Below are 26,712 nucleotides of genomic sequence, written 5' to 3'. Positions count from 1 at the left end.
TGTATTATATCCTTTGAGAAACCGAAATATCATATTACAAAGTGGCTGGAAGGGGGTTATAAGCGGGTGACGCGACCTTTATGTCATGTCTATGTCAATACATGGACCTATTTTGGGCATTTTTTGAGAATTATGGATTGCCAAATTACAGCTCTTTCAGTTAGAAAGCGAGGCAAAGTGAAAAATAGAACGGAACCGTAGTATATAACGTCTACTGATGAAACCCAATTTCAATATCAAATATTCTAGGACCGATGCGGCACAATCGTCAAATATTTTACTTTGATGAAAAATTAAATATGCATACATTATTAGGTTTAGATTAATCCATGATAAAATAGACAGATCACTGGGTTGAATTAAATTTTGGCCCAATCACATATTCCAATTTAATTTGCTTAAAATTGTATGCTGGAACATGGAATCATCTAACCCAATTTGAACCTATTCCTAAGGGAGGGTTATATCACATTATGGTCCCTTCCTCAATTTTTTAATATCTGCAAAAATGCTATCACATGCCAACTAAATAATTAAATTTTAGTTCGATGCAACAATTTTCTTGACTTGACCCATGTCATTCGTTGAACTGTCATAATACACTGATGATGATGACGATGATGACCACCTCACACACAGTCCAATGGTATTCCTACTAAATTCGCACAAAACCTATACTTGATATTAATTAAAATTACATATAAATGATTAATGATGGAATTTCTGAAAAGGCAAACTTGTTGGGTTTCTTCAATCTCATCGGCCTCCACCCCTCATCGTCCAGCACCAACATCGTCGTCGTGTATTATGTATTTGTTGCTCATCAAATGAAATCTTTGAAAAATGCTGTTATGTTTTTCAATGACAGCACTTTAGAATCATTTATTATTTATTAGACCAATCTCTTCGTTGCTCTGGTCGCTGTGACAACAAAAGGTGGCAAGGCCAATGAATCATAAACTCAAATGAAATGCTAAGCTAAGTCTCTTCTGTTTTTGGCTCCATTTAAATGGCATCAATGTCTGGCAAGCTGGCTGGCTGAGTATTGCGGCAGAATCCTTAAAATGATATCTCAAACCACATTTCACATTTCAAGGCAGTTTTGGGTGCTTTTGTGTATAGATATATATACATGTTTGTGTGTGTATGAGCGTCGTGTGAAAACAAAAGCATTGCCACCCCGACTTATTCTTCTCTTTCCCCCCTTTGCCCGTTTGCCAGCGTCACAATACTTTATAAGACGACGTTTACTTTATATCATCCTTGACATTAAATTGCCTGTTGAAGCATTCATTCAGGCTACATTACCATTACGAAGCATCATCATCAGCCTCAGCTTCGGCATCAGCATCAACATCAGCAGAAGCATTATTTTTCTCTTGTAAAGCGCATAAAGATAGCAAACATGTCTCGTTTAACATGGTTTATCTGAACATTTTGTTGAATTTGAAAGATATAGAAATGATGATGAGGCTGATGAGGACGAACACGACGAAGGATGAAGGATGAAGAGAAGGAATTGCCGAGTTTACATTTTCTTTTCAATGTGTTTGTTTTTGTTTTCTGTTGTTCTCTCCTTATGCATATCACCATCACTAGCCCATGTTTGTCAATGTTGTTCAGTTCTCCCTTGAATCGTCTTTGTTCTAGGATTTTATTGATTCTAAGGGCATTAGTATAATTATCAATACAGCAGGTGATGCATGTCAAATCTGCAGGCATTCGTTCGTAATTGAACCTGATAAGTAATTGCATTTAAATTCTGGCCTATTAATAACACTTTTATGCTTCAGATGTGTGTTCTTATATTGAGGTAAGGCGAGAATAATTTTTTCTGTGTTAAATGAAACAGCTGGGGGGATTTTTGTTTAAAAATTAATTCTGGGTAAAGAACAATGGCCATTGATATTTTAGAAATTGAACAAAAAAATGTATGAAAAGGATCAAGTAATATTCTCTAACATATTGGTGTTGGATACACCACATGGCAGAGAGTACGAAAAGTTCGAGGGTATAAAAAGTTGCTAGTAAGTCGTGTATACCCTAAAACATTTAGTTTAAAATTATAGACCCTCAGAATGGAAACACAGGATAGGATAAAGCGTAGCTTTCAAATAATTTCACCATCACATGCCAAATTACATTTACATACTTCGATTGGAAATGCGATTAAAGCTCTTGACTAAATAGACAGACATGGCTAAGTACACAAAGAATTGACTTCCGATCAAGCATATAAATACTTTATGGGGCTTCTGGTGAATATTTCGAGGAATAACAAAATCAATATACACTCCACCATATGGTGGATCTTATGGTAGGGAATCTGTTGCGAAACATTTATATGAGAACTACATCGAAAACAATTGGCTACGCCTCTTTTTCGTATCAAGAACAGGACATTTCAAACTACATGCACTGCGGTTGGGGCGGGACCGGATACATCCGATGAATTAAAGCCGATTCTAAAAAAAATGATTTGATTCCTAGCACTGCCTAAAGCTCATTTTTATCGTTTCATGTGATAGTTTTTTTTTACAATAATCTTTGCCTCATGGTAGATCCATTTTAAAATAAAACTTTACACTAATTGCAGTGTATTAGGAAAATTCTCTAGCAAAATGGAATACTTTAACCACATTTTAATGGAATTCATGAAATCAACCCCCTGCTCAATTAATTTATTTTATGGTGTCATAAAATGACAAATTATTTAACTCCCACACCGGATCGAACACCAAAATGCCAACTATATGCCTACAAATTGATTTTTAAATCTTCATAAAAACGTCCATTAAACTCCACGACCCAAACAATTTTAATACATGTTTCTGCTTTTTATGTTTTCTCGTGTGACACATTTTGAAAACGTAATTAAAATAAATAAAAAATAAACTTTACTGTCTCTGTCTGTATATGTTTTCGCAAATAAAGAACCCTGCCTGCTTTCATGTGTATTTGTCAAAGCCAATAGAAGTTTACTTGTTTGTCAAGAGTTTTGCCTCATCCAGACTCATTTCAATTAAAAATAATTGAATGTATTTTTAACTCTATTAACGTACCTAATATCAGCATATAATATATCCTATTAATTTCCTTCTTTACACATATCATAGCAACATGCATACATACGCACACATATATACATATATATTTTTTATAAATGAGAACACATCAATCTAAATATATCTGATGTGTATACCTACATAACGACAGTGAAAGATGTAATATTTGAAATCTGCCACAGACGTACGTACGCTCATACATTAGTATATCAGAAAATGATGACTTACTATGAACAAAAAAAAACAAAAACAACACCAAAACATATATTTAGCCAACATCTCAATTACGCATTTCAATTTAAAAAATGATGTCTTGTGAAAACGAAGCCCTTGTCATCGATCAATCATTAAGCCTTTAGTTTGGAATTTGTCAGACATCGGTTAGCACCTAAAATATGTTTCTCGATTGATTATCACCCCCAAGAGGAAAATTAATTACAACAAATTAACAAATATGTTCATAGTATTTATCCAAAATACAATTCACAGTAGGTGGAATTGTGTTATTTCCACATTGTGAAGAAAAAAAAAATAAAAATAAAATCCCAGGTGTTCTCATTCAATAGGCAGCAATAAATTTAAAAAATATATAAAATAACACATTATGTACAGTGTTATATATGAATATACTGTGTCTAAAATGAGTAGGTGAGATGTACAACCTCTGCCTCTGCCAGGCAAAAAAAAATATGTGGCTTTTTTTTGCTGAAAGCCATAATTAATGATGACACTAGCCATGAATATGCATTGTTTTGGCTACCAGTAAAAACACCCACACATTCACTGTTGAAAAAAGCAACGATTTTTTTCAGAATATTGTTGAAAACAAAACAACGACCAATGTTGTTTTTTTCGAATTACTTGCCATTGTCGTCATCGTCGCCAGATTTACTCATCATCATCACTCACCACCACCTCAACCACCAGAGCCATCAGCACCATCATCATCACCGTCTTTACACTTGGGTCATTGAGAAGTTATTTTAAAAAACATTCCAGCCACATTTTCATTCCCTAATTAATGTGAATAAATCACAACTGGCAAAAACAACAACCATTCGAAATGTATACAACAACAAAAACCAAGTGTAAAGCTTTCTTAAGGGACCTGCTTCATCTTAACCTATTTAAAAAATATTTCTTAATTTAAAGCACACACACACACGACAACAACCACACACAAGTAAACGTTCACATATACACACGCATGGAATAACAGAAGAAGCCACAAATGACTCGGTGTATGCGTGTATGTGTGTGTGCGTGCATGTTGTAGATTTGTTTTAAAGAGAAATTGATTGGAACCCCTATAAAAATTGTTCTCCTGCCACACACCCACACAGTAAGAGAACACGACCCCAAATGAGAAATTCCAGTAACAACAACAACAACATAAACACCAGTAACAACAAGGAAGGCAACGAAGACTAGTCTTAAATAAACATAAAATTTAATGAATGAATGAATGAATGAAGGGAGGGAGAGAAAGCGAGAGGTATAGGTAGGGAAGCCATGTCTCAGACATGGAACAAGACATGGCTACAAACGTATCCAATAAACATGAGGTAAACATATGCAATGTTGTAATTCTGTAAACTCTACCACACTCCCCCCCCCCCCCCCCCCCCAATTTTTCCCAAATAAAATAAAAGTAAAACACAATGTAAACGAAAAATCTCCAAAACACTTTGCGCTATAAGATTAAGGCAGATTTACTTTAAATCTTTTAAAATTGATCAATAATGGATTAAAGTTTTAATACCTCAATGCTCTGGCTACCACTGAACCACAAGTGTCCACGGCAACAAAAACCATTATGCCAATAATTTCATGTCATAGACCTTAACAAACAGAAAATGGGCAGATGGCGGAATGACGGGGTGGCACTGGGACTTTGTTAGCCAGTTAAATGAAGATTACCATAAAATGAAATGTTATGATTGAGAAAATTTTAACGATTGTGAATTTTTCCCAAGTGACTGCTAAAATGCTTTAAAATCAAATCACTGGAACTAATGGCGGCACATTTTAATATGCCATAAATGTATACTAGGGTGTCGAACAATTCTAGCAACGACTACTAGGCTAGTCGTACTAAAAGACACATAAAGAACAAAGTGTTATACACTGAAATCTGAACTGAAAAGAAAATCACATGTATGAAATACATTATTTTATCGGTTATAAAATAAAAAAAAATCTGCCAGCGATGTTACTAGTGCTGACGTATACATAACGTCGTCAGTAAAATATAAAAAGCAAAACGTAATGCTCATACGCCACCTGTATCGAATTTTAATCTGAGTTAGTTGCGACCGAAAGCATGAATCAAAATCTGATGTGAATGTGAAAAGTTTCTATGAATGGAACCCTCATAAAATACGCAGCCAACTTGTGTATCAGCAAACAAATGGTAGGAGGAGAAAACACGTTTTTCATTGCGACTAACAAAAAACGAAATTTGCGAGTTGTAGACAGCAAAGGTATTGGCGTAACATCTAAAAACAGCTCTTTCACTGGCTTTAGGTGCAGATAAAAAAACAAGTTCCCTGGGATTAAATAAAACAATAAACCGGTGTAATATAATAAAATATATCTTTATTAAAAAGCGGAAAAGTGTGAGGTAAACAAGAAAAAATAAGTGTTTTTCGATTGGGGCATTCCTCTATAAGAAGAAAACTTTTTTCCAGTAAAATTGCCAGCCTCCAGCGGTATTGGTATCTGGGACGGGAAAATAACGGAAATGAAAATTAAATTAAAACCCTGAAATCCAATTTGATTTGGACATATGATTGTTCGCTTCTATATGTCAGTAATGTCAGAGGTATTATTGTGGGGATCTTAAATAAATAAATAATACAAAACAAAACTTCTCAGGTTCAAAAAATTAACTGATTGCCCAGTTCAGAAGCCAGGGAATTTGGTCAATATAGGATTTTTAAAAGCATTCTTCGGATTCCAGAATCATAATCCGACTCCGTTAACAACACGACGTCACGACTGTGCCATTTCGATGCATATAAGTAGAGTAAGTGAAAGATCCCCTCCCTTCCATATTTACAAACAAGGATAACGAATTAAAAGTGTAAAAATCAGTCACACGAGAGTCGGAAGTCCAATAGTCAATGACTGGTCTTACTGACTTTGAAGATCGGTGTTTTCCTACAAATTATAAGGTGATCTCTTGACGGCAGTACTTTGGGGCATAAAAATAAACTCTGTTGACCTCTTAAATGATGTTACGCAGTAACTTGTAAAGCTCTCCGCTATTTCGAATGAAGTTCAACGCATTAGAGAATTATTCAGTCGCTGCAAAATACGGTCATGTACATCCTTATGACATCAATGGTCCATTAACCTTATATTTCTATTACTGTACGTGGATAGAATACTGTAAGTGGATAGAATAATCCGCAAAGATGTCTAAAAGAATATACTTACAGTCAATCAAGACTATCGGAGCACTGATCATCAATCCAATCAATCCAAAAGAAATGAGTCAAAAATGAGCCACATCTGGTACCTTCACAAACCTGGGCGTTTCTTTTAGTATAATGGTGTGTGGTACAAAGTTTAATATTGATCAGTATAGGCTGAAAATTCGTGGTGTTCGAGCCTACATATGGCCCATAAAACGACTGACGCAGCAACATTGCCGGAGCCTTTGATTGTTTCATATTTACAATAACCTGTAGAACAGACAATCGTATAAATTTCGAATGGGATGTTTGAGAAATGACAACAAAACACCTACAACATTTTAACCAAGTAGCCTTGAATGGAAAAATATTATATTTAAACTTGTTACAACTGCTGTGATTTCCAAAATAAACTCTTAATTTCCTTGTCACACAATGACAACCAAGCGGAATAAAAACTACGTGTTATAAATTTTATCATGGCGACAAATAGTCCAGGTTTTTTTGCACATTGTGACCTCAACAGAGCGCGCACACACACACACGCATACAGCCACACGAGAAAAAGAACAACAAAACTGAAATGTTGCATTTTAAATTGTCAAAACGTGGCGTTAAGCCACAGGAAGCAGCGTCACAGATGTTGACATTGGTTAATGTACGGGTGTAGGCTGGCTATGCGTGGTGTTCTCTTTCAGGTGGTTGGAAGTGTGCCTATGAATTCGCATCAACAACCAGCAACACATCCATACACAGGCTGAACACTGTTTTCGTGTGAGTGAGTGAGTGAGTGTGTGAATAAATGTGAAATAACGATCTGCATAATTCATATGTTTGTGGTTAAATATTCATATGTAGCAAAATAAAAACGATGAAGAACAAAAACAAAAAAGAGAAAAACATAAGCAAATACATATTCATGTATGGATGGTTGGATGGCTGAACGACCATCCCATAAGCCATCCTGTTGGCAGAATGTATGAAAGTAGCTACACTCATATACAAATGTATATAATAATATGAAAAGAAAATATGTTTTTTTATATATTTATTATAAACACCATCTACAAATCTTTCTCTCCCTCCCCGCACTTCTGGCCAACCTCCATCCTCGACTACATCATTATATCCCTCATTCAATAGCTCCTGCCTAAATGCTTATCCGAATGTTTTATTTACAGTATTTACATTATTTTTGGTTCCTCATTCATTTCGCATCGCTTATGAAGGCATTTAATTGAAACCAACAACAACACATTGACAATTTCTAGGTGTGTCGGTATGTGTGTGTGTGTGTGTGCCTGCGTATGAGTGTTTTGTATAATAATTATGAATACTGAGCATTACCAATACAAATAAACTAGGCGAGATTTGTGTATGTCCTCCACATACAACAAATTTGCTTGTTTAGGTTGCTTGCTTGTTCGCATATTAGCAACTGAATACATTTGCATATTAATCAAATGGATTGTTAGGTGCAGGTCGGGGTGTTGTTGCTGTTGTTGTTGGGAGATGTCATTCACTAAATTCGTTCCCTTTCGATTTTTATTTCACTTACATAGATTCCCCAGAAATGCTAGGTCTACAATACCGAACAATATATATTTACCGACTCGCGGAATCAGTCAAATATCTCATTTTGAAAATATATACTTGTGGTTTCTCAATAGCTAACAGTAGATCTGATTTTTTTCAAAGTAAAAAATAAGAAGTATTTCTTTTATAAAAAATATATATTTGTGAAAAAGTTTACATAATTTACAGATATTTTTTATGAATACTTCTCGTTTGACTTCAAAGGTCCACTTTCAATCCACCATGTTATTAAGCACTAAATTTATAATGCTGTAGTGTATTATGTAGTCGACTTATATCCTTATTTGGCTTATTGACAATTAACCATCAGAAAATATGAAAACAATTGGTGCAGCATCAACCCTCGACATCATTCAAAACGATTTGCCCCACTACTCAACCATCCATCCATCCCAAACAGCCCCAAAAACGTTTTTATGAATTAAAACAGAAAAACAAAGCCAACAAAAACAGTCAACAAGTTTTTGATCAATGTGACAGTGCTGGCTGGTTCCCCTTAGTCGCTGGTCTTGTTGTTGTTGTTGTTTTTGTACGGATTTCTATCCAAGCATCTCAAACTGTTGCTTTGGATGGTGACAAAAACACTGATTTTTGATTCACTTTCACACCTCAGTGGTTTTCACTGTTTCGTAATAAGAAACGACTGACAACAACAACGACTACAACAAGTGATGCCAACGCCAGCAGAGACCAAAAGGGAAAAACCGGAAGATATAGAATCGCAAACAGGCATTCAGCAACCAAAAGACAAAGAAGAGAAATGCAAGCAACAGACAAAAATACAATAATATTAACGAATACAAGCAATTAATAACCCCCCAAAAAAAAGATGAACAAATTTCATTCATAGAAAATCTGAAACCGAACATTTTAGGTTGGTTGGTGGTGATGGCATTGTAGATCTGGCAAATCACTCTGAGGCTGCGGCTGCGGCTTCTGCTGATGTCTTCATGCTGTGCCACCAGACAGCAGCCATGGCAGATTTGTTAATGCGCCCACTGTGACAACGGTGACCACCACTCACAAGCGTTCGCCTAATGATTCAGTGGGTCAGGAATTCTGTCAGAGGCGTCATTCATCAATTAATTTCTCATATATATATTTGTAAGTTTTTACATGTGGCCAGTTTGTGCTGTGTGCCAGTCAGGTGGCTCATAAATATATTTTTATTGTTTCCCTTACCAGTCAGACAAGTCAGTATCTCTCATGGCGAAACAATTTCCGTTATTAGTCTTTGAAATATTTATGGGAAATATTTTACCTGGTTGGTTGTGAGTCAATTTCATGATGAGAAATTTCATTGAAATTGAAAAGATGTCAAGAACACTAAATTAAAGGTTTGAAGGGACGTAAAAGTAATTCGTCCAGGGGCATCCTCATTTGTAGAAATGTATGTGGAGGGTAAATTACATCGAAGAGATTGAAATATTTTGTATCATTTGTATTTGTTTGATGAGTTGAAGATGATACAGAAAAGTACCCAGTTGATGTTGACTTTGTACCAGTCATATTCAAAGTTGAATGTAGCCACATATCCTCTGCAATTGCAAAAATGTGCCTGTGCCAGGTCCGAAAATAGCTCTCAAAATATTGTCAATTAAAGAATACAATTCAATTACATTTTATATAAAACTGCTCTATAGCTCTTCTTATATTAATGCCATATTATACAGAACAGATTAACATTCTGCATTCTTACATAGAATTGCTGAAAGTTCTCTTATAAAAAAGAGGTGAATATATTTATTTTGCAGAAGAATTGGTAGACTATCTATACATCTCTATATAAGAGAGCAATGCATCCTTATATATGGTAGAAATATATGAAATATATTTCCCACTTACAATTTGGAATGTCGCTTAGTGCAAGGATTTATATTCTTAGATCGTTCATGCACTTGGAAATTGATCTGAAACCTTCTGAGGATTATTCTCCTAAAACTAGCTCCATTTTTATATCAGTCTAAACATTTATATGTTTTTAAATAATCCTGAAATTTATTATAGCAACATGTAGAAAAATCAGTTAACTGGTAAAATATTTCTACAAAATATATGATGTTATTCCTTGTTTTTTATTATTTCACATTCCGTTTTCTTCAAAATATTTTTCCCGAATTTTTATTAATTTTCCCATTGTTCTCAATTTCTTTGCAGATGCACGAAGCTGTGTTACTTGTGATAAAGTGTTAGCCGAACTCGAAAAAATCGACGATGACACTGATTCATTCGGTGTGGATTTCGTTAAAATCAACGACAAGCGTTTAGCCAAACAATACGGTATTAAGAATTTCCCAGCACTGACATATTTCAGGTAAAGCACAAAAAAAATATGGACTACGACCAACGTCGAACACCTTCACATATATCTCCACATATCTCTCAACTCACATTTACAGGGAAAAGGAACCAATTATCTATGATGGCGATTTAATGGATGAAGAGGGTGTTCTCGATTTCCTTACCTCATTGGAGGCCATGGATTTGCCCGATCGCATTGAAGAAGTCAATGCCAAAATTTTGTTGAAAATCATCGAAGACACTGATTTCGTAGCTGTACTGTTCTGTAAGTATTTTCTGTTGCATTCTATCTCTTTATTGTGTTATTTGTTTACAAATTTATAGGAAAGAAAATTATTTTTTTGCCAAGGAATTATTTTATGAGGTTATTTTTTTGTAAGACAAAAACAAATATGTTTCCCTCCAAAGGGGGAATTTTCGCTAAGCAGTTGCAGTTTCTTGAAAGAGTTTTAGTAGAGTTAAAATATAGAACCTAATAAATCGTGACTAAAAATAAACACAGTTTAGCTAAGCAATAGAACTGCCCGTAAAAAACGGGGCTATGAAAACCCGAACACAAACACACGCAAATATATTCTGTTTAGAAAATTAACCAAATTTATTAGTTTTGTGACTAACTCTCTTCGACAAATCTATCGACAAAAGAAAAGACCTGTTTACACACATGAGAAGATGAAGATAAAGCGAAAATAAAAATATATTGTTCTTAAATGTTAAACTAAAAACCAAACAAAAATTGTGACGTCCTCCATCAGCAACTCCTTCTAAGAAAAAAATCAAAAAACAATCATCAAATCAAAACAAGTGTATAAATCTGACAAAAATCTATTCATTTATTCGAATTGATCACACAGGTCCTGATCACTATACTTGTCCGCCCAGGGTTATGGGTAAGTTTGGGTTCATTGTGTAACCTTTTAGACCCTACTCCAAAAATTAAATTAAATACCAACTGATCTCAAATAAAACCCTGCAAGTTGTTTGATTTAATTAAATAAATTTCCCATACCAAGTATGAATGACATGACCAACAACAAAAACAACAATAAAAAGCCTTCTTTTCCCTATTTCTCTAATTTGACAAATGTCTTTCTAATCCATTTACTGACCACTAAAAATATGCATTCACATTTAATTTGCATTTCCCCCCGGAAAACTTGATCAAAATGCGTGGCGATATCTAAAGTGAATCCATTCAGAGGGTTCTGTATCTATTGAAACGCATTTCGATTAGGTTGCACTGTACAAAAATAAGCCAAACAGAGTATGCCTTGTGTTCTTCGCCCTTTATCTCATTGCATGACCACATAACATAACATTTTATTATGCCCATATGTAACACATCAACTTGACACACATAGTTTAGTAGCTGTCATTTAAAGGTGATAGTTTTTCAAATGAAATATCAATGAACAGCGCCGCCATTATTAGATAAAATGTACGCTGACTGGCCATGAAATGGTTTGTAAAACGATTTTTCTCTAAAATAGAAATATTTTGTAAAACGAAGACGACATTATTTGTAAGTGGCGATAAAGATTCCTGAAAATGTAAAAAAAAACTATGAAGAGGTATTTTACCCTTTGATAACCCGCAATGCCTAATTAGGTTTTTTTCCGATGGGAATATGGAAGACTTTTTTCTTTTAACTTCCTTTAATCTGGTTCTCCTATGCGTATGTAAAATGTCAATACGTATACGCTCAAATGCCAATATTTACGGTTCTTTGAAACAAAATTGTCCTCAAGTTTTTGATAAATTGTGTCCATAGCAAAAATTTGCATGTGGGGATATTTTCCTACAGAAAAAAAAGATTGGTCTTTTCCTGAGGTCTAATGATTTTATTCTATTGACAAAGATTTCCTCAAACTATTTCGATAGAAGAAGACTTCTTTTCTAAAAAAACGCCGACATCTATAAGAAATATCCTTTGAAGAATTTTTGGTCCTGGAGCTATGAAAATTCCATGTCTAGGAGGCATATAGGAGTATCACTAGTATTCTGTAGACCTCATATTACCCGAAAACATTATTTCCAATTTTCATTCCCTAACAATTGTCAGCATCTTCAAGACTTCTAAAGGTAAAAAGATTGTTTTTCTATTAAAACAAAATACCTTACTAATCTATTATCATAGAGCAATTTAATCTATAAATGGAAATCGTGGTACCATTCCCTTTCCCCCAAAAAAACTCCCCAAAAATATCTATTAAAATGCCTTTACATTCATGGGAAAAAATGTCGATTGCATAAATTATAAGTGGCAATGACAAATGCGTGAGCAGCAAACAGATAAGCAAAACAGACAGACAGACAAACAAAAATGAAGAACAAGGACAAAACCGCACGTGAGGAAATTGCTGGTAAAACTGATGATAATAATAACAATAATACAACAGTTGGAGAAGAAGAGGAAGACGAAGGAAACGATGAGACCTAGAAATTAATTGAAATTCATTGAATATTGATGTGGGGAAAGAGAGAAAAAAAATAAAAATTTTTGTCGTCGGAAATGTCGATTTGAAATAGAATGGAAAACAGCGGAAGGATTTAAATGGGAAATTTATGGGAATTTTATTGTTATGATAATGGATATTATTAAATGGAAAATATAAATATGATTTTATTCCCATAGATAGCTATCAACACCAATGCACAAAGAAATGTTATTTAAATTGTTTCCCCCTTTTGGTTTTCGAAATGTTTTCAACATTGTTGCTAATTACATATGTGTGTTTGTGTATGAGTGTGGTCCACCACATTCATGTCTAAGATTTGACCCAATGTTGTCGTTTTATTTTTTTTCTTCTTCATTCAATTTCCTACAAAATGTATAAAATCTAGTAAAACATGCAAATAAATGTACCAGAAGCCCATAGATTTCGATAAAAAAAATAAATAACGACACCAACAACTAAAATAAAAAAGAAGGCAGACAAACAACACCAACATTTGAACATATTTTTAGATTCGTCTGTAGTGGCAACAACAAATACACTTTTTGCCGACAACAATCAAGAAAAGGAATGCCAATCTTCTAATGCTAGCCCCCTTTTTACTTTCTTTGCTTGGTGCGGGTGGGAGAGGGGAAGATACATGGGGCTACACAAAATGGGCGGACTGGCTGACTGACTGGCAATGGTCAATGTTTTTATTATTCTGAACGCATAACTTGCTGTTCACAGGCAAGTCACGGCAGTCAGTCTATAGTAAGCAGTCAACAGCTACTACAGATTGCAAAACAACAACCACAGCAACAACAATAACACCAGACCACGAAAACACTATTCATCTATATTAACTTTATGGGCAAATGAACGCTACTCGTCGTAGTCAGTTCACAGAAAATTTCAAGTGAAAATCAACTGCAAGGAAATGATTGCGTCTGGGTCCATCCATGTAGCCAGTGGCATCATCAGCAGTAGCTGTGGCAGTGGCAGAAGTAGCTTTATTAGTACAAAAGATCAGGTCGATTGTTGTTGTTCTTGGTTAGAATGGCTGCGTAACACAGTTTTTTTTTTAGTTCAAAGCAATTTAAAGAGAAAATCCCCCCAAGAAAGAGAGTCAGAGAGAGAGAGGAGAAGGTGGTTCAAATCAAGATACCCTTAAGACACATTTGAATTGTCTTGCAGCCGGTGCGTCAATTTTAGAGAAAATTCATTCGAAATATAAAAAAAGAAACGAATGGCCAAGTGCGATGAGTACTTGGCCTCATCACCATTCCTCTCCTTTAGAATGAATTGCTCACCCCACTTCCCGCTCTGCGAGCCATTACAATGCACACAATAATATAAAATAATATACAGTTGTTTTAACAAATTGTTTAGTTTTGAAATTAAAATTAGAAAATGAAGACACACATTTGTTACATTCGAAATGGCCAATACAGACGGACGGACAAACAGACAGACGGACGGACGAACGAATAAATTCAATGAAAACAATTTAAACAAAAGTTGAACAACGGGTGTGTTCGCCATCTATGCTGTCGCTGATGCTGTAAACGAAATGAAACACACACACTCAGACACTCACCTACAGACACATCAAATTCACAGCTACAGATGTCTTAGCTTTTGCAATCTATCACTGGCGCCCACACCATTTACATAACCGCCCGAACCCTACGCCAGACAGCCAGCCACCTTCTAATGCTCTCCACTTGAAACACTCTATTCAAAGTTCTTTCTTTATTTTTCCATTAGCCTAAGTGAGGTGAGGAAACGTTTTCATTCTTCTTTTTTCTATTTCCACACAGCAACAACTACAACAATAGCAATGAACAAATTAAACCAATGAAAAAAGCAACAACAACACTGAGAAACTGAAATGAAAAATGAAATAACCAAAGAAATGTAAACTCAATTTGTTTCGTAATCCATCTAACACACAATGGAACTACTGAACGTTGATGTTGATGTACTAAATTGCAACATATGGCGAAAGTTTACTTTCGTTATGGCCATACAATATATCACACGTTTAGTCATGTCATATTCTTTTTGTTCTTCTTTTGTGTTTTTGTTGGTAGGCAAAAGGGCAGATAGCCTGGGAGGCAGGTTGAATGGTAGTCTAAACAAAAACTGTAAATGAAAAACTAATATTTTTTTAAACAAAAAATACTTTTTTATATTATAAAGAAAATTTTTGGAGTGCAAATTTACAGGGAAGTTCTGGGAAATATATTTTCCAGCAAAATATAAAAATGACTTATGAGATATAAAAAACTTGTGGTTGCTAATTTAATCCTAGTTTATCCACTTTAAGCTCGTCTGTAGCTATCCACTTGTCATTTTCTTCAATCTTAAGCCCATCATACTTAATTATATTATATCACAAAATTTAGTGATTTCTAGACTTATAAATATGTTAAAAGAAATTCCTAGTATAAAATATAATAATTATTAAAATGAAAATGGCGAACAAACACAATTCCAAGAAATCTTTGAATTACCTATAACTATATTAAAGATAACATTTATATAGGGATTTATATGATACGGTGAAAATGTGTCTATTAAAATATTATACCTTTTGAATTCATTTCAAACAATTTGGAGACGATTTACAAATGTTCGTACGTCTGTGTGGCCGATAACTCTCGATGGGAATAACCGATTTCATCCAAACGTTGGACATATTAATATTTCTTGGTGAAAAAAAAAAAAACAAAATGGTAAAAATTGGAAAAAAAAATATTTTATAATGTCATGCGATCGGACTATCCGTTTTGAATCGAACTTTGTACAACCTATTACATTTACCAAGCCTAGATGGAGTCTGAAAATGAGATCCATTGGCATACTCCTTCTGGTAGTTCCCCCAGACATGTGCAACATTTTCAATATTTAAAAATCCAATATCAGGCGAAAGGAATGTCGGATTTGATTTGAAGTTTTGGTTCATTTGACCCGCTAAATATTGAATGTTCTAGACAGCCATTCGAATTATTTGGTCAGATCGCCCTATTGTAAATTTGCGATGTTCGGCGGATAATTGCGGTATCTAGGGCGGACAAAATAAAGCTTTCGGTCCAATTCATCTCCGTAATATTGCACAGAATTCTTCAACCCGTTCTTCATCAAACAAGTCATGATTTTTCTTTGGCCAAAAATTTTGTGGTGTTCGAGCCATACATGTTGCCTCCAGAGCTGTATTTGGTCCACAGTTTTTGTCCATTTCATCCTCTAAATATTAACTGGTAGTCACCAAAAACAAAAGGGCCTTCTTTGGCCCCAACCGATCTTAAATGCAAAATTTTGTGACGATTCATACATAACAGTGGCCTTTATCGTGTTTACTATAAACCATAGTGGACAAACGGAAGGAGACACATGTCTTGACCGACTCAACTAGTCGAGAAATGAGATATCGGTATATTAAAAGGTGGTCCAGTACCAATATTCCGCGGCCCTTACAAGATAGTTGTGTAAGGGCATTATTGCATTATTGCAAATACATAAAATCCATTTTTCCTTCCTATTTGGGTTCAACTCTTGCCTCTTTTTTTATTTACACAAAATTTTAATAGGCCTATCTTAAAAAAGGGATTTACTTAAACGTCAATAACAACCCTCGTATACTACCACCTATAAACTACCTTCATTAGACATTTACCAAAACAAAAAAACGTACAAAACTCAAATACATACAGTCAAAAGAAAGCAAAATCATTTAAATTGCTGTGATTTTTCAACTTTCGATCTATACTTTTGCTGTAATTTAAATGGGTTTTCATTCTTTATGGGCTAGCATTGAAAATCAATAAATTTCCTAGATTTGTTGAAAAATGAGCAAGTCGAATAACAACGACAACAACAGCAACAATGCTATTTTCTGTCAATTTGTAACAATAGAAAAACAACGAAAACTACAACAAACACAACAACAAGACCAAGACCAAGAAAGGACTACGTCAATTCTATGCCATTGTGGTTGTCATTTTCGTTCCACACAATAGAAAAAACAAATTGCCCACTGTACGTCTGTTACACAGACGAGTACACACACATACACACAATTTACTCCCATAGCCAAAATACAGTGATGAAAATTGGTTCTTCTAGCTTTGTGCGTGTTAGTGTATGTGTGTGTGTATAGAAGACATTAGCTATGAGAGCGACAGCCAGTAAAACCATAAACATTGTGGGTGAGCTAGATGGATGGATGGATGATGGTCGGTCCGCCGGTCGGTCGGTTAGACGGATGGACTAACAAATGTTTTTATCTATAGACACAAAATCTTTTTGCCACCTACAATTGCTGTTAAAAATAGCAAAAAAAAAACAGATATACGGGAAACAATAACAAGAAAAAGAGACGTCTCTTGTGGCCAAAATGATTTTTCAACAAAAATTTCATTTCAATATTGCGATTCTGAAAGATAGCCGCCATCGGCTAAAAGCAACACTTTTTCGAGGGATTTTGAAATGTTTTAAATTTAAACACAACAAGCAAATCGACCAGTACAAACACACACACACGCACACATTGTGTGCCCCCAACCATTCTCCCAGCCGCACATCACAACTCATAAAGATACATCCAGAATGATACGAAACCACCACACACGATATCTAAATGGATCTGTATTCAATGGCACTCACAACGACCAAAACAACAGCATGAAGAAGAAGACGACGACGAAAAACCGAAAAACCATCATATCGACTAGCTGGTTGGCGAATTTGTCTGTCTGACTGATGTGTTTTTCTCCATCATCAGCGGAAAAATTAAACTCATTGCCTGCCAGTGCGAGTGTGGTGGACGGATAGTTTTTGAGGTTACATTTTTTCTGAAGGCAACCAGCAATATGGGTCATGCCGCACATGTGTTTCAACCTTAATTAGTCTGATTTTATTACACCAAATTTTCATTTTACAATGAAAATCTCCAAATGGTTTTCAATGCCATCAACGACAGAACCTAAACACATTGTGGGCGAAACATAAAATACGGCTCCGTAGAGAGGTGGGGGTATGGTTGAAAATATTATAAAATTTCGGATTTTATTTATGTTTGGAAAAGATGACATGAACAGCAGACGTTAGCAGGTCGCTCGTTTTTCTTTTACAACATAAATATCACAAACAACAATTCTTTCCAGGAAAACTGTTGCCTTCATATCACACACACACACACGGATGGCTGAGGGGGTTGGGAAGGAGAGTGGGTTGGATTGGAGGCACATATTTGCCAGCCATCTTCATTGTCGACATCCCTGTGAATATGTTAAGGGACATTCTAAGCTGTTGTATGTCAACATTTAAGGTGTTTCCTTCGTTGAAATGCTTTCAACGCAGATTTCTTTACCGCTGCTGCGACCCCAAAGAGATATCCTCGCTGAAGATAAACTTTTCGTTACACCTTTTTGTCGGAAACAAATCACTTTGGATAGGTTTCAAGTGTTACACCTTAGTTAGTTGGCATAACAAGAAATGCTCACTCCTTCTGCTCTGTCTGTCTGCCTCTCTCCCTGCTCCTGCTCCTGCTCCTGATCTGCTCTGTCCTGCTCTGTTACATCTTCATCTGCTTCCTTTTACACATGACATGCTTGACAAAGATGTCATTGATGTACTTATGGCTGTTAGCAAACAAAATGTAAACCTTTAACTTTAGCTCGGCTAAAGGATAAAGCCACATCAATTCAAACGAGACCCAGTGGGGAACAGCAACGACAATGACAAATAAACTAAAAACAAATGTCGAAATGTTTTGTGATTAATTGGGATTTCAATACCATTTGCCAAAACTTAGTTATGTGTGTGTGTGTATGGATCGTATGTCCTTCCCTTTGGTCCACTTTAAAGCATAGGCGAACATTTTGAGGACCATAAAGATTTTTTTCTGAAAATAAAAACATAAATTGGAGTAATTCATTAGGGGATCGGACAGAAAATACCCCTTCCTATTCTATACTATGACGTAAGTTTGAAACTTTTTAATAAAACAGCATTAAATATTTATTTGATTATTTTTTTGTCAACTTTTTACGCCCTTTCAGTTAGGGGAAAAAATAGAAGTTCAGTGAGAAAATTTGAAAAATATAATCTGATTTAAACACTGCAAAAAAGTGTATAGTTCCCTTAATAGAAAAAAGTTACAAAAACTTTTTATTGTGGTGAGATGCTGAGGTATTTTTTTTTTAATAAAGGTATGCATAATACAGAACTGTGGGGTATATAATATTTACAAAAGGTGTATAGAGATCAGAGAGATGCCCACAAATACTGATCTAGAATTTGATGTCCAAGTAGTAACCTTGCCTTGAAATTGAATTCTTGAGCCCACAAATATTTCTTGAACTAAGTATTGGTCAAGGAGGAATATTGAATTCAGCTATTTAATAAATGTTGAACTATTTTTTGCAAAATGTTGATAGCTCCAAATATCGGCTAAATGCTTTGCGATATATATATAAATAGTGTTGGCATGCACTGAATTCCTGTATATTGAAGGTTTGTAACCACACAATCGGTACGATCTTGGATTCCCTTCTAGGGATATGAAACCTTATGGCCTAAATCTGTCTATATGTGTCCATAATTCGGTATAGGATCCATGTTCCAAGACATGTTAAAATATTTGAATTAAGATATTTCGAAATCCTTGCATTTTATATACATATGGTGTCTTTGGCAATATTACCGATATATGTAAATGTGAGGAATATTTTTGTATAATACGTCAACCCTCAATCGGCTCTCTGAAGGAGTCTTTTGGTCCCCTTTTCCAGAAATTATTGACAACTAGTTTAAAACGGGGTTATTGCAGATCAGAATATTCCAGAAAAATTTTCGCCACAAAGTTTTACTATAAGTCTCAGAATATATAAAATCTCATAAATCATCCTAAATGCCAAAAAATTAAAAAAAATATGAAAACTCATTTTAAGGTTAAAATCAATCTTATTATAATTGTCCTACTATTCAAAGACCAATTCAAACTGCAGCATTAAACAACACTATTTCAACTATTAAAAACCAATTTCCTCGAATGAGTCTCCAGACACAACTACACAAATCTACTCTCAATGAGTAGTCGGAGAAATATGTAAAGAATGTACACAAGTGGGTTGATGGTTTCTATTCCAACCACCAATGACAAGTTGATGGACAAATGAGTTTGGACAGCATGTTTTCGTATGATTGTGGTCATACAAAAAACAACAACAAAGAATCTGTCAAAATTGTAATTTGTTATATACAGCTGTATATTTGTATATCTGACATTTTAACACTGGCATTGGAATTTTTCATACATTCTTCCTAGCTGCTAATGACATTGACACCCTTCAACGTCTTTACATAGTTTTACTGTTTCGTTGACCATAAAAACCAAAAAATATTCTTACATTAAAATGTCAGAATAGCTACTCATTTGGCCAATGTTATACAAAGTTTTTTTTTCATTTCGTTTCGTTTGCTTTGCTTTGCTACAAGGTTAACCTCATAAAATACAAACACACAGAAACACTCTCACAAACGACCAACTGCAAAACCTCCAAAAAGCACTAAAACTACAGAAGATCTCTTAAAACAAGCCATAAACTATGGACACAAAGTAAACTCAATAATGACGACGATGATGCACAGCGTCAACAGACTTGGCAAACGAGCGAAACTGCATTACAAGAGGCGATACCATGCCAAAGAATAAAAATGAAATTATGAAGATTTATGCAAATAATATGCACCCCAACACCAGCCAGGCTACAGGCAGGCAGGCAGGTTGTCAGTAGTGGCCAAACAACCCAAGGCTGAGTCATCTTTCGAATAGTTTTCCTCACTTTCATTGGTCGCATCACTTGAATTTTTATTACTTTTCTCAAGTGTCCACTTGTTCTGTTCTCTTTTTTTTTCTGCATCGGTCTCCGTTTGTTTGATTGTCACTGTTTCAGACAATAATAATAAAATGACTAATTTCATAATTGTCTAAATTTGTATGTTGACATAGACATAGAGGTGAAGAGGTTTGAAATCCTTCTCTGGGAGGGTGGGAGTGTACCTGCATTATTTCTTTGAAGAAATATTTATAGTTGATATTTACAAAAAAATCAAACAATTTATTATTTAACTGAATTTGTTTATTTTATTGAAGATAATTGTGTTTTTCTTGAACAAACAATAATCAGAAGACCACACATACACAGAGACAGAGACATTTCAACCACAATCGTACATAGATATCATAATAATATACTAAAGCAAACACACACATACACACCAAAACACCTCTGCAACAAAATAAAATTATTTTATAATAATGGCATAATGCCAGAAACTACTTGAGAATACAGAGGAATAACAACGACAGCACAGCAACAGCAACAACAACAACAGCACACAAGGCAATGTGAGATACACGCACGACACTAGGACGCCATCATGCACAAACACGACAAACCGAACAAACAACCGACCACCAGACCCAGTACAACAAATATACATTATGAACTAAAGTACTTGAATATTTTATTATTTTTTTAAATTTAATTTCAAAATTTCCAAAATTAAAACTTAGGGGAAATTGTGAAAATAAATTCTAATTTGAGATTTATGGTGCTCTTGATGGGAGATCATTGGGTTATTATTCTTTCGAAAATTAAATCGAACAAGAAAAATAGGATAGCATCTGATTTGGACAAGAGGTGAATTTTGTTCGTAGTGTGCCAAAAGCTTTTACTGATCACCATAGAAACTGTAATGTTTGACTAAAAGCTTTTTGGGACAATGTGAAACTTAGAATCGGGAAGATGTAAAATTTCCTAATGATAATATGAACATGAATTTAAACGCCCCTCGACAGACATTTTGCAAAGCTGTGTAAAATGACTAGGATTACTTCTGGAATGAATCCATTGAGGGAAGAACCCCAATCACACACTTTATATCGAAGAATCAATTCGAGGTGTTTCGATTACAAGACTCTACAACATTTTGAGAAGAAGTCTGATAATTTCTATCCATAATCATTTCAGTGGTCTTAAATATTCATGATATCCCAGATTGAAATATGTATTATATGTAGTAATATTCTATTTATGCAAAAATTACCATTTTGAAAATAAATCCTCTGGTCCTTGCACCGAACCCTGTAAATAATAACATCTCTAAAAATATAATATATGTATATAATTTATGTTATATGTATGTATTGAATGTATATCGATGTAGTGTGCATGTTGCATGTTTGTATATAGTAAGTAGTTAAAATCTAAGCTGTGTATGTGTGAATATTTTTTTTATTTGCCAACCCCCCTGATTTACATACTATAAGCCCGAGACTCCTCAAAACTCCAACTCCTTTGTATAAACAGCACCCACCTGCCCGATGACCATTTATTTCTGTAAAAGAAAAAATAATTTGTTTTTTTATTACCCCCACCTACTGATCTGCTCTCCATAGACAAGCTGGAAAGAGAACATCTAAATTTGAATAAAACTATTTTTCTTTATTTGCTTTCTTCTGCACATTGTCTTCGAAATCGATTGGCAATCGCGCCTCCATAGATAAACCTCAATGCCGAAAATGTGCCAAAGCCTTGCAGGAATTGGAAAACATCGACGATGAAGCTGACCAGCTGGGCATTGGTTTTGTCAAGATTCATGACGAAGCCTTGGCTGAGGAATATAACTTGGGAAATTTGCCGGCCTTGGTATACTACAGACATCAAACACCCATAATCTATGAAGGTAATATCACAGCTCCCCCACACGCTCCTCCATCGCTCTTTTGCCCATACACACAACGCATGCACAATAAACATCTGCCCATCTGATAGAAAGTACACACACACCCACCAACCACCAACCACTGAGCTACTGTGTTCTGTTTTTGTTAATTAGGTGAATTGCAACGCGAAGAAGATGTCTTGGAATGGCTGGTCCAGAATAAATCAACCGGCGATGAGGATGATGTTATCGAAGATGTTACGCCCAAGACTTTGGCCACCCTGATCAGCAACATAGACAATCTGGTAGTTTTATTCTGTAAGCCCACAAGATCCCTCAACATCCTCCACTGATTACTGATACTGATTCTGATCTCACTAAATCTTAATTATAGATGATCATGGCAATGATGATTCTATGACCGTTTTGGAGGAGCTAGAACAAATTGACGACGACTGCGACAAGCATGGCATCCAATTTGTAAAGATTGATGATGCCAAGACCGCAGACGAATATGGAATTGATTCGGTAATTAGAAATAGCGTAGATGAATTGATGGAGTAGGGATGTCCGGCAGGAGAGCTGCCTCGACGATTTTGTAGAGACTTAATCTAGAGTTTTAATTAACGGTTTATCACTCCATCGACCAAAGGACCACTACGTCCTGACAATGTTTCTACAAAATTGAAGAAGTATCTCCCTTCGCAATGCCCCCTTCCGTCTTCTTCTTCAGTCCATACTTCTAATAATTTGTTAATCAACTGCAGATTCCAGCCATAGTTTATTTCGAAAAGCAAATACCCAACATTTACGATGGCGATCTCATGGACGAAGAGGAGATCCTCCACTGGTTGGTCTCCCAATTGGAACACGACGAAATCGAGGATGTCACCGATGAAATGTTGGATAAAATGGTCAAAGAAGGCCGCGTCCTAGCGGTACTATTCTGTAAATATCCCCTCCGTTCAAACGCCCCTCTCCCTCTGCAGGGAAAGGGGATAGCCAAAAGCGATGGATCCAATAACCAAAACGATTTCTTTGTACACATTTTTCCACAGATGACAACAACGACGAAAAATCCGAAAAAGTTTTGGAAGAATTGGAAAATATTGACGACGAATGCGACGCCCTGGGCATAACATTTGTGAAAATGGATAATATCGAGGAGGCCGTCGAATACGGCATTGATTCAGTTCCTAAATTAATTTACTTTGAAAAAGGCATTCCAACCATTTACGAAGGCAATCTTCAGGACGAGGAGAAACTCTTGAAATGGCTCGAGGAACAAACCAGTTCCGATCAAATTGAGGATATCACCGATGAAATGTTGGATTTGATCATTGAGAAAATGCCACTCGTTGCCGTGCTTTTCTGTAAGTGAGAGTTTTCTCTTTCAGTTTGCCTGCCTGCAGAAAAGCAGGCCAGGGTCAACTTTGATCTAGGTTAAATTCAAATGAAAAAAAAAACAAAGCTGGGACGCTAAGCTACGGAAGGTAGTACTCTTTTTTGCTCCCCTGAAAATTCCAAAGGTATTTGGTCGTGTCTATGGTCGATGTCTGTCTGTCTATCTGTGTAGGGGCTTTAAATGGAAGTGGCTTGCTTTAAATATCGCTTAATGTATATATCGGTATAATATAAATAAAAAATAATCATTTCGATGTTGTATGACAAAACTAAACTAACATGGCCGGACAGGCCGGAGGATTACCAAATAAAACAACTTTCAACTAAAATTTAACAAAATGACAAAAGAAAAGAAGGCTAAGGGAAAATAATGATGTGATGTAAAAAAATATCCTTTATAGTAGGAAATAGTAGGTTCCGAAAAATAGGGACACTAGGGTATTCTGTTTTGATAGATTTTCCATTCATTTTAATTTAGTTGTTTTTATGCTAATTGTTGTTTGTTTTGCACAGACGACAAGGACCAAAAGAAATCCCAAAAGGTCTTGGCCGAATTAGAGAATATCGATGATGAGTGCGATCAAAATGACATTGCCTTTGTGAAGATCGACGATGATACCGAGGCCAAGGAATGGGGTATTGACGAAATTCCCTGCATTGTCTTGTTCGAGCGCGGCATTCCCCATGTCTACGAAGGTGATCTCATGAAGGAAGACGAACTTCTTGGCTGGTTGGTCCACCAAAAACGTTATTCCGAAATCCCCGAAGTTACCGATGAAATGAAGGACAAATTGGTAGAAAGCACCGATCATTTGGCCGTTATCTTCTGTAAGTATTTTGGACACCCGGTGTGGTCTTTGTAATCTCATTTTTATCTCTGCAGACGACAAGGATGACAAGCAGGATATCCGCATTTTGAATGAATTGGAAAACATCGATGATGAATTGGAAAAGGAAGGCATTGTTATTGTGCGTATCGACAACGCCGCCGAGGCCAAGGAATACGGTTTGGATCACTTGCCCGCCTTGATCTATTTCGAGAACAAAATCCCCGCCCTCTACGAAGGTGATCTCATGAACGAAGACGAAGTCTTGGAATGGTTGATTCTGCAAAAGAAAACTGCCACCATTGAAGAAGTTACCGATGAAATTTTGACCGGCTTGATTAATGATCACGAATACGTTGTGGTCTTCTTCACTGGTCCCTGTGAACCGGGAGAGAAATGCGACAAGACCCTCAATGCCTTGGAATCCATCGATGACGAATTGGATGAGAGTGGTATCATTTTTGTTACCACCGAGGACACCACCATTGCCAAGAAGCACAACATCAAGGTCTATCCCCAATTGGTGTTCTTCAGAAATCGCGATCCCCTGCTCTTCACCGGCGATTTGGAAGATGAAGACGAAGTTTTGGCTTGGATCACAGATGAGGATACCCTTGAAATCCCCGGCAAAATCGAAGAAGTGAACATTAAGATGTTGGATAAGATTTTGGCTGAAAACGATCATGTTGTTGTGTTCTTCTGTAAGTTGGGAGAAAATAATTTATCATGGAAACACAATCAAGAATAACTGTGTTCCTCTTTTAGATGCCGAGGGTGACAAGAAATCCCAAAAGATTTTGAATGAATTGGAAAACATTGATGACGAATGCGAAGAAAAAGATATTGACTTTGTCAAGACCTCCGATGAAGATGTCCAAAAGGAATATGATTTGGCTAGTTTGCCAGCTTTGGCTTTCTACAGACATAAGTTCCGCACCATTTACACTGGTAAATTTGTGGGAAGTTTCCTATTTCAATTTTCAATTAATTTCTATTCATTATTTTCTAGGCGACTTGATGAAGGAAGATGAAATCTTGGAATGGGTCCTTGAATTGCATGAATCCACTGCCGATGTTATTGAGTCTGTTGATCGCAAAACTTTGCAAGTTCTTATCAATGATGTTGAGCATTTGGCTGTTTTCTTCTGTAAGTGTTGCGATAAAAATATTACAAATTAAGAAATAGTGATTTTCATTCGATTGCATTTCCCTTATATCTCATTGCAGATGATGACAAATGTGAATCTTGCTCTGATATTTTGGAGGAATTGGAAAATATCGATGATGACACCGACAAGCATGGCATTCAATTTGTCAAGTCCAATGATGTTAAATTGGCTCATGAAATCGGCATCTTTGCCTTCCCTGCCTTGGTCTACTACGAGACTGGCGTTCCGATCATGTATGATGGTAAGTGGTGCCACCTCTCAACATGAGGGGAAATTTGAAAAAATTGCTAAAATAAAATCTTCTCGTCTTCATCTTCCAGGTAATCTCAAAAACGAAAAACGTGTACTGCAGTGGTTAATCAATCAAAAGAGTAAGCTATCTGACTTCCCTTCTGCACATTCATAGAATACAGACAAACACACACAAACAAATTGCATTTAAAAATGATTAACACCTATCTGTTTTCTCTCACATAAAATGTTCTAAAAAAAAATATTGAAAAAATGAAACTCAACCCGAATAAGGATAATCAGAACTTCGTGTGATGGGTATTTTGGATTATCATTGCCCAAAAAATCGTAACTTCTACTTCGCGTCTATACCATTATTTCAATTTCAGTATTCTAATTTCTCTTTAGTATTTCTTTCACATTCAACAACATTCCATTCCAACTTCCCAAAAAATGTCACTTTTTTTTCTTCCATAAAATTGTTGCTTTAATTCTCCTCTCTTTTGTGTAATTACAGTAGAGGTATT

At 35.6% G+C, this 26,712-nt stretch overlaps 1 protein-coding gene across 13 annotated transcripts in view; it reads left to right on the top strand.

The window, feature by feature from the left end:
• LOC133333100 (uncharacterized) overlaps window positions 1-26,712 on the top strand; it is a 52,569-nt gene that overhangs the window by 7,413 nt on the left and 18,444 nt on the right. For 7 of the 13 annotated variants that reach the window (XM_061541432.1, XM_061541438.1, XM_061541431.1 and 4 more), the window contains exons 3-15: window positions 10,238-10,394; window positions 10,480-10,646; window positions 11,236-11,271; window positions 22,393-22,575; window positions 22,729-22,872; window positions 22,949-23,082; window positions 23,322-23,502; window positions 23,613-23,927; window positions 24,472-24,786; window positions 24,842-25,486; window positions 25,551-25,733; window positions 25,795-25,932; window positions 26,013-26,195. In XM_061541432.1, coding sequence (XP_061397416.1) covers window positions 10,238-10,394; window positions 10,480-10,646; window positions 11,236-11,271; window positions 22,393-22,575; window positions 22,729-22,872; window positions 22,949-23,082; window positions 23,322-23,502; window positions 23,613-23,927; window positions 24,472-24,786; window positions 24,842-25,486; window positions 25,551-25,733; window positions 25,795-25,932; window positions 26,013-26,195 — 2,781 coding nt within the window. Of the gene's footprint in view, window positions 1-10,237; window positions 10,395-10,479; window positions 10,647-11,235; window positions 11,272-22,392; window positions 22,576-22,728; window positions 22,873-22,948; window positions 23,083-23,321; window positions 23,503-23,612; window positions 23,928-24,471; window positions 24,787-24,841; window positions 25,487-25,550; window positions 25,734-25,794; window positions 25,933-26,012; window positions 26,196-26,274; window positions 26,326-26,712 lie in introns of all 13 variants that reach the window. The other 6 variants (XM_061541439.1, XM_061541436.1, XM_061541444.1 and 3 more) reach the window with 3 other exon arrangements.

Source organism: Musca vetustissima, unplaced genomic scaffold, assembly GCF_032173495.1.
Source record: "Musca vetustissima isolate MV318-11 ecotype Yass unplaced genomic scaffold, APGP_CSIRO_Mvet_v1 utg900, whole genome shotgun sequence".
Lineage (NCBI taxonomy): Eukaryota > Metazoa > Arthropoda > Insecta > Diptera > Muscidae > Musca > Musca vetustissima.
The sequence above is the reverse complement of the archived record's forward strand: the minus strand, read 5'-3'. Positions and strand labels throughout refer to the sequence as shown.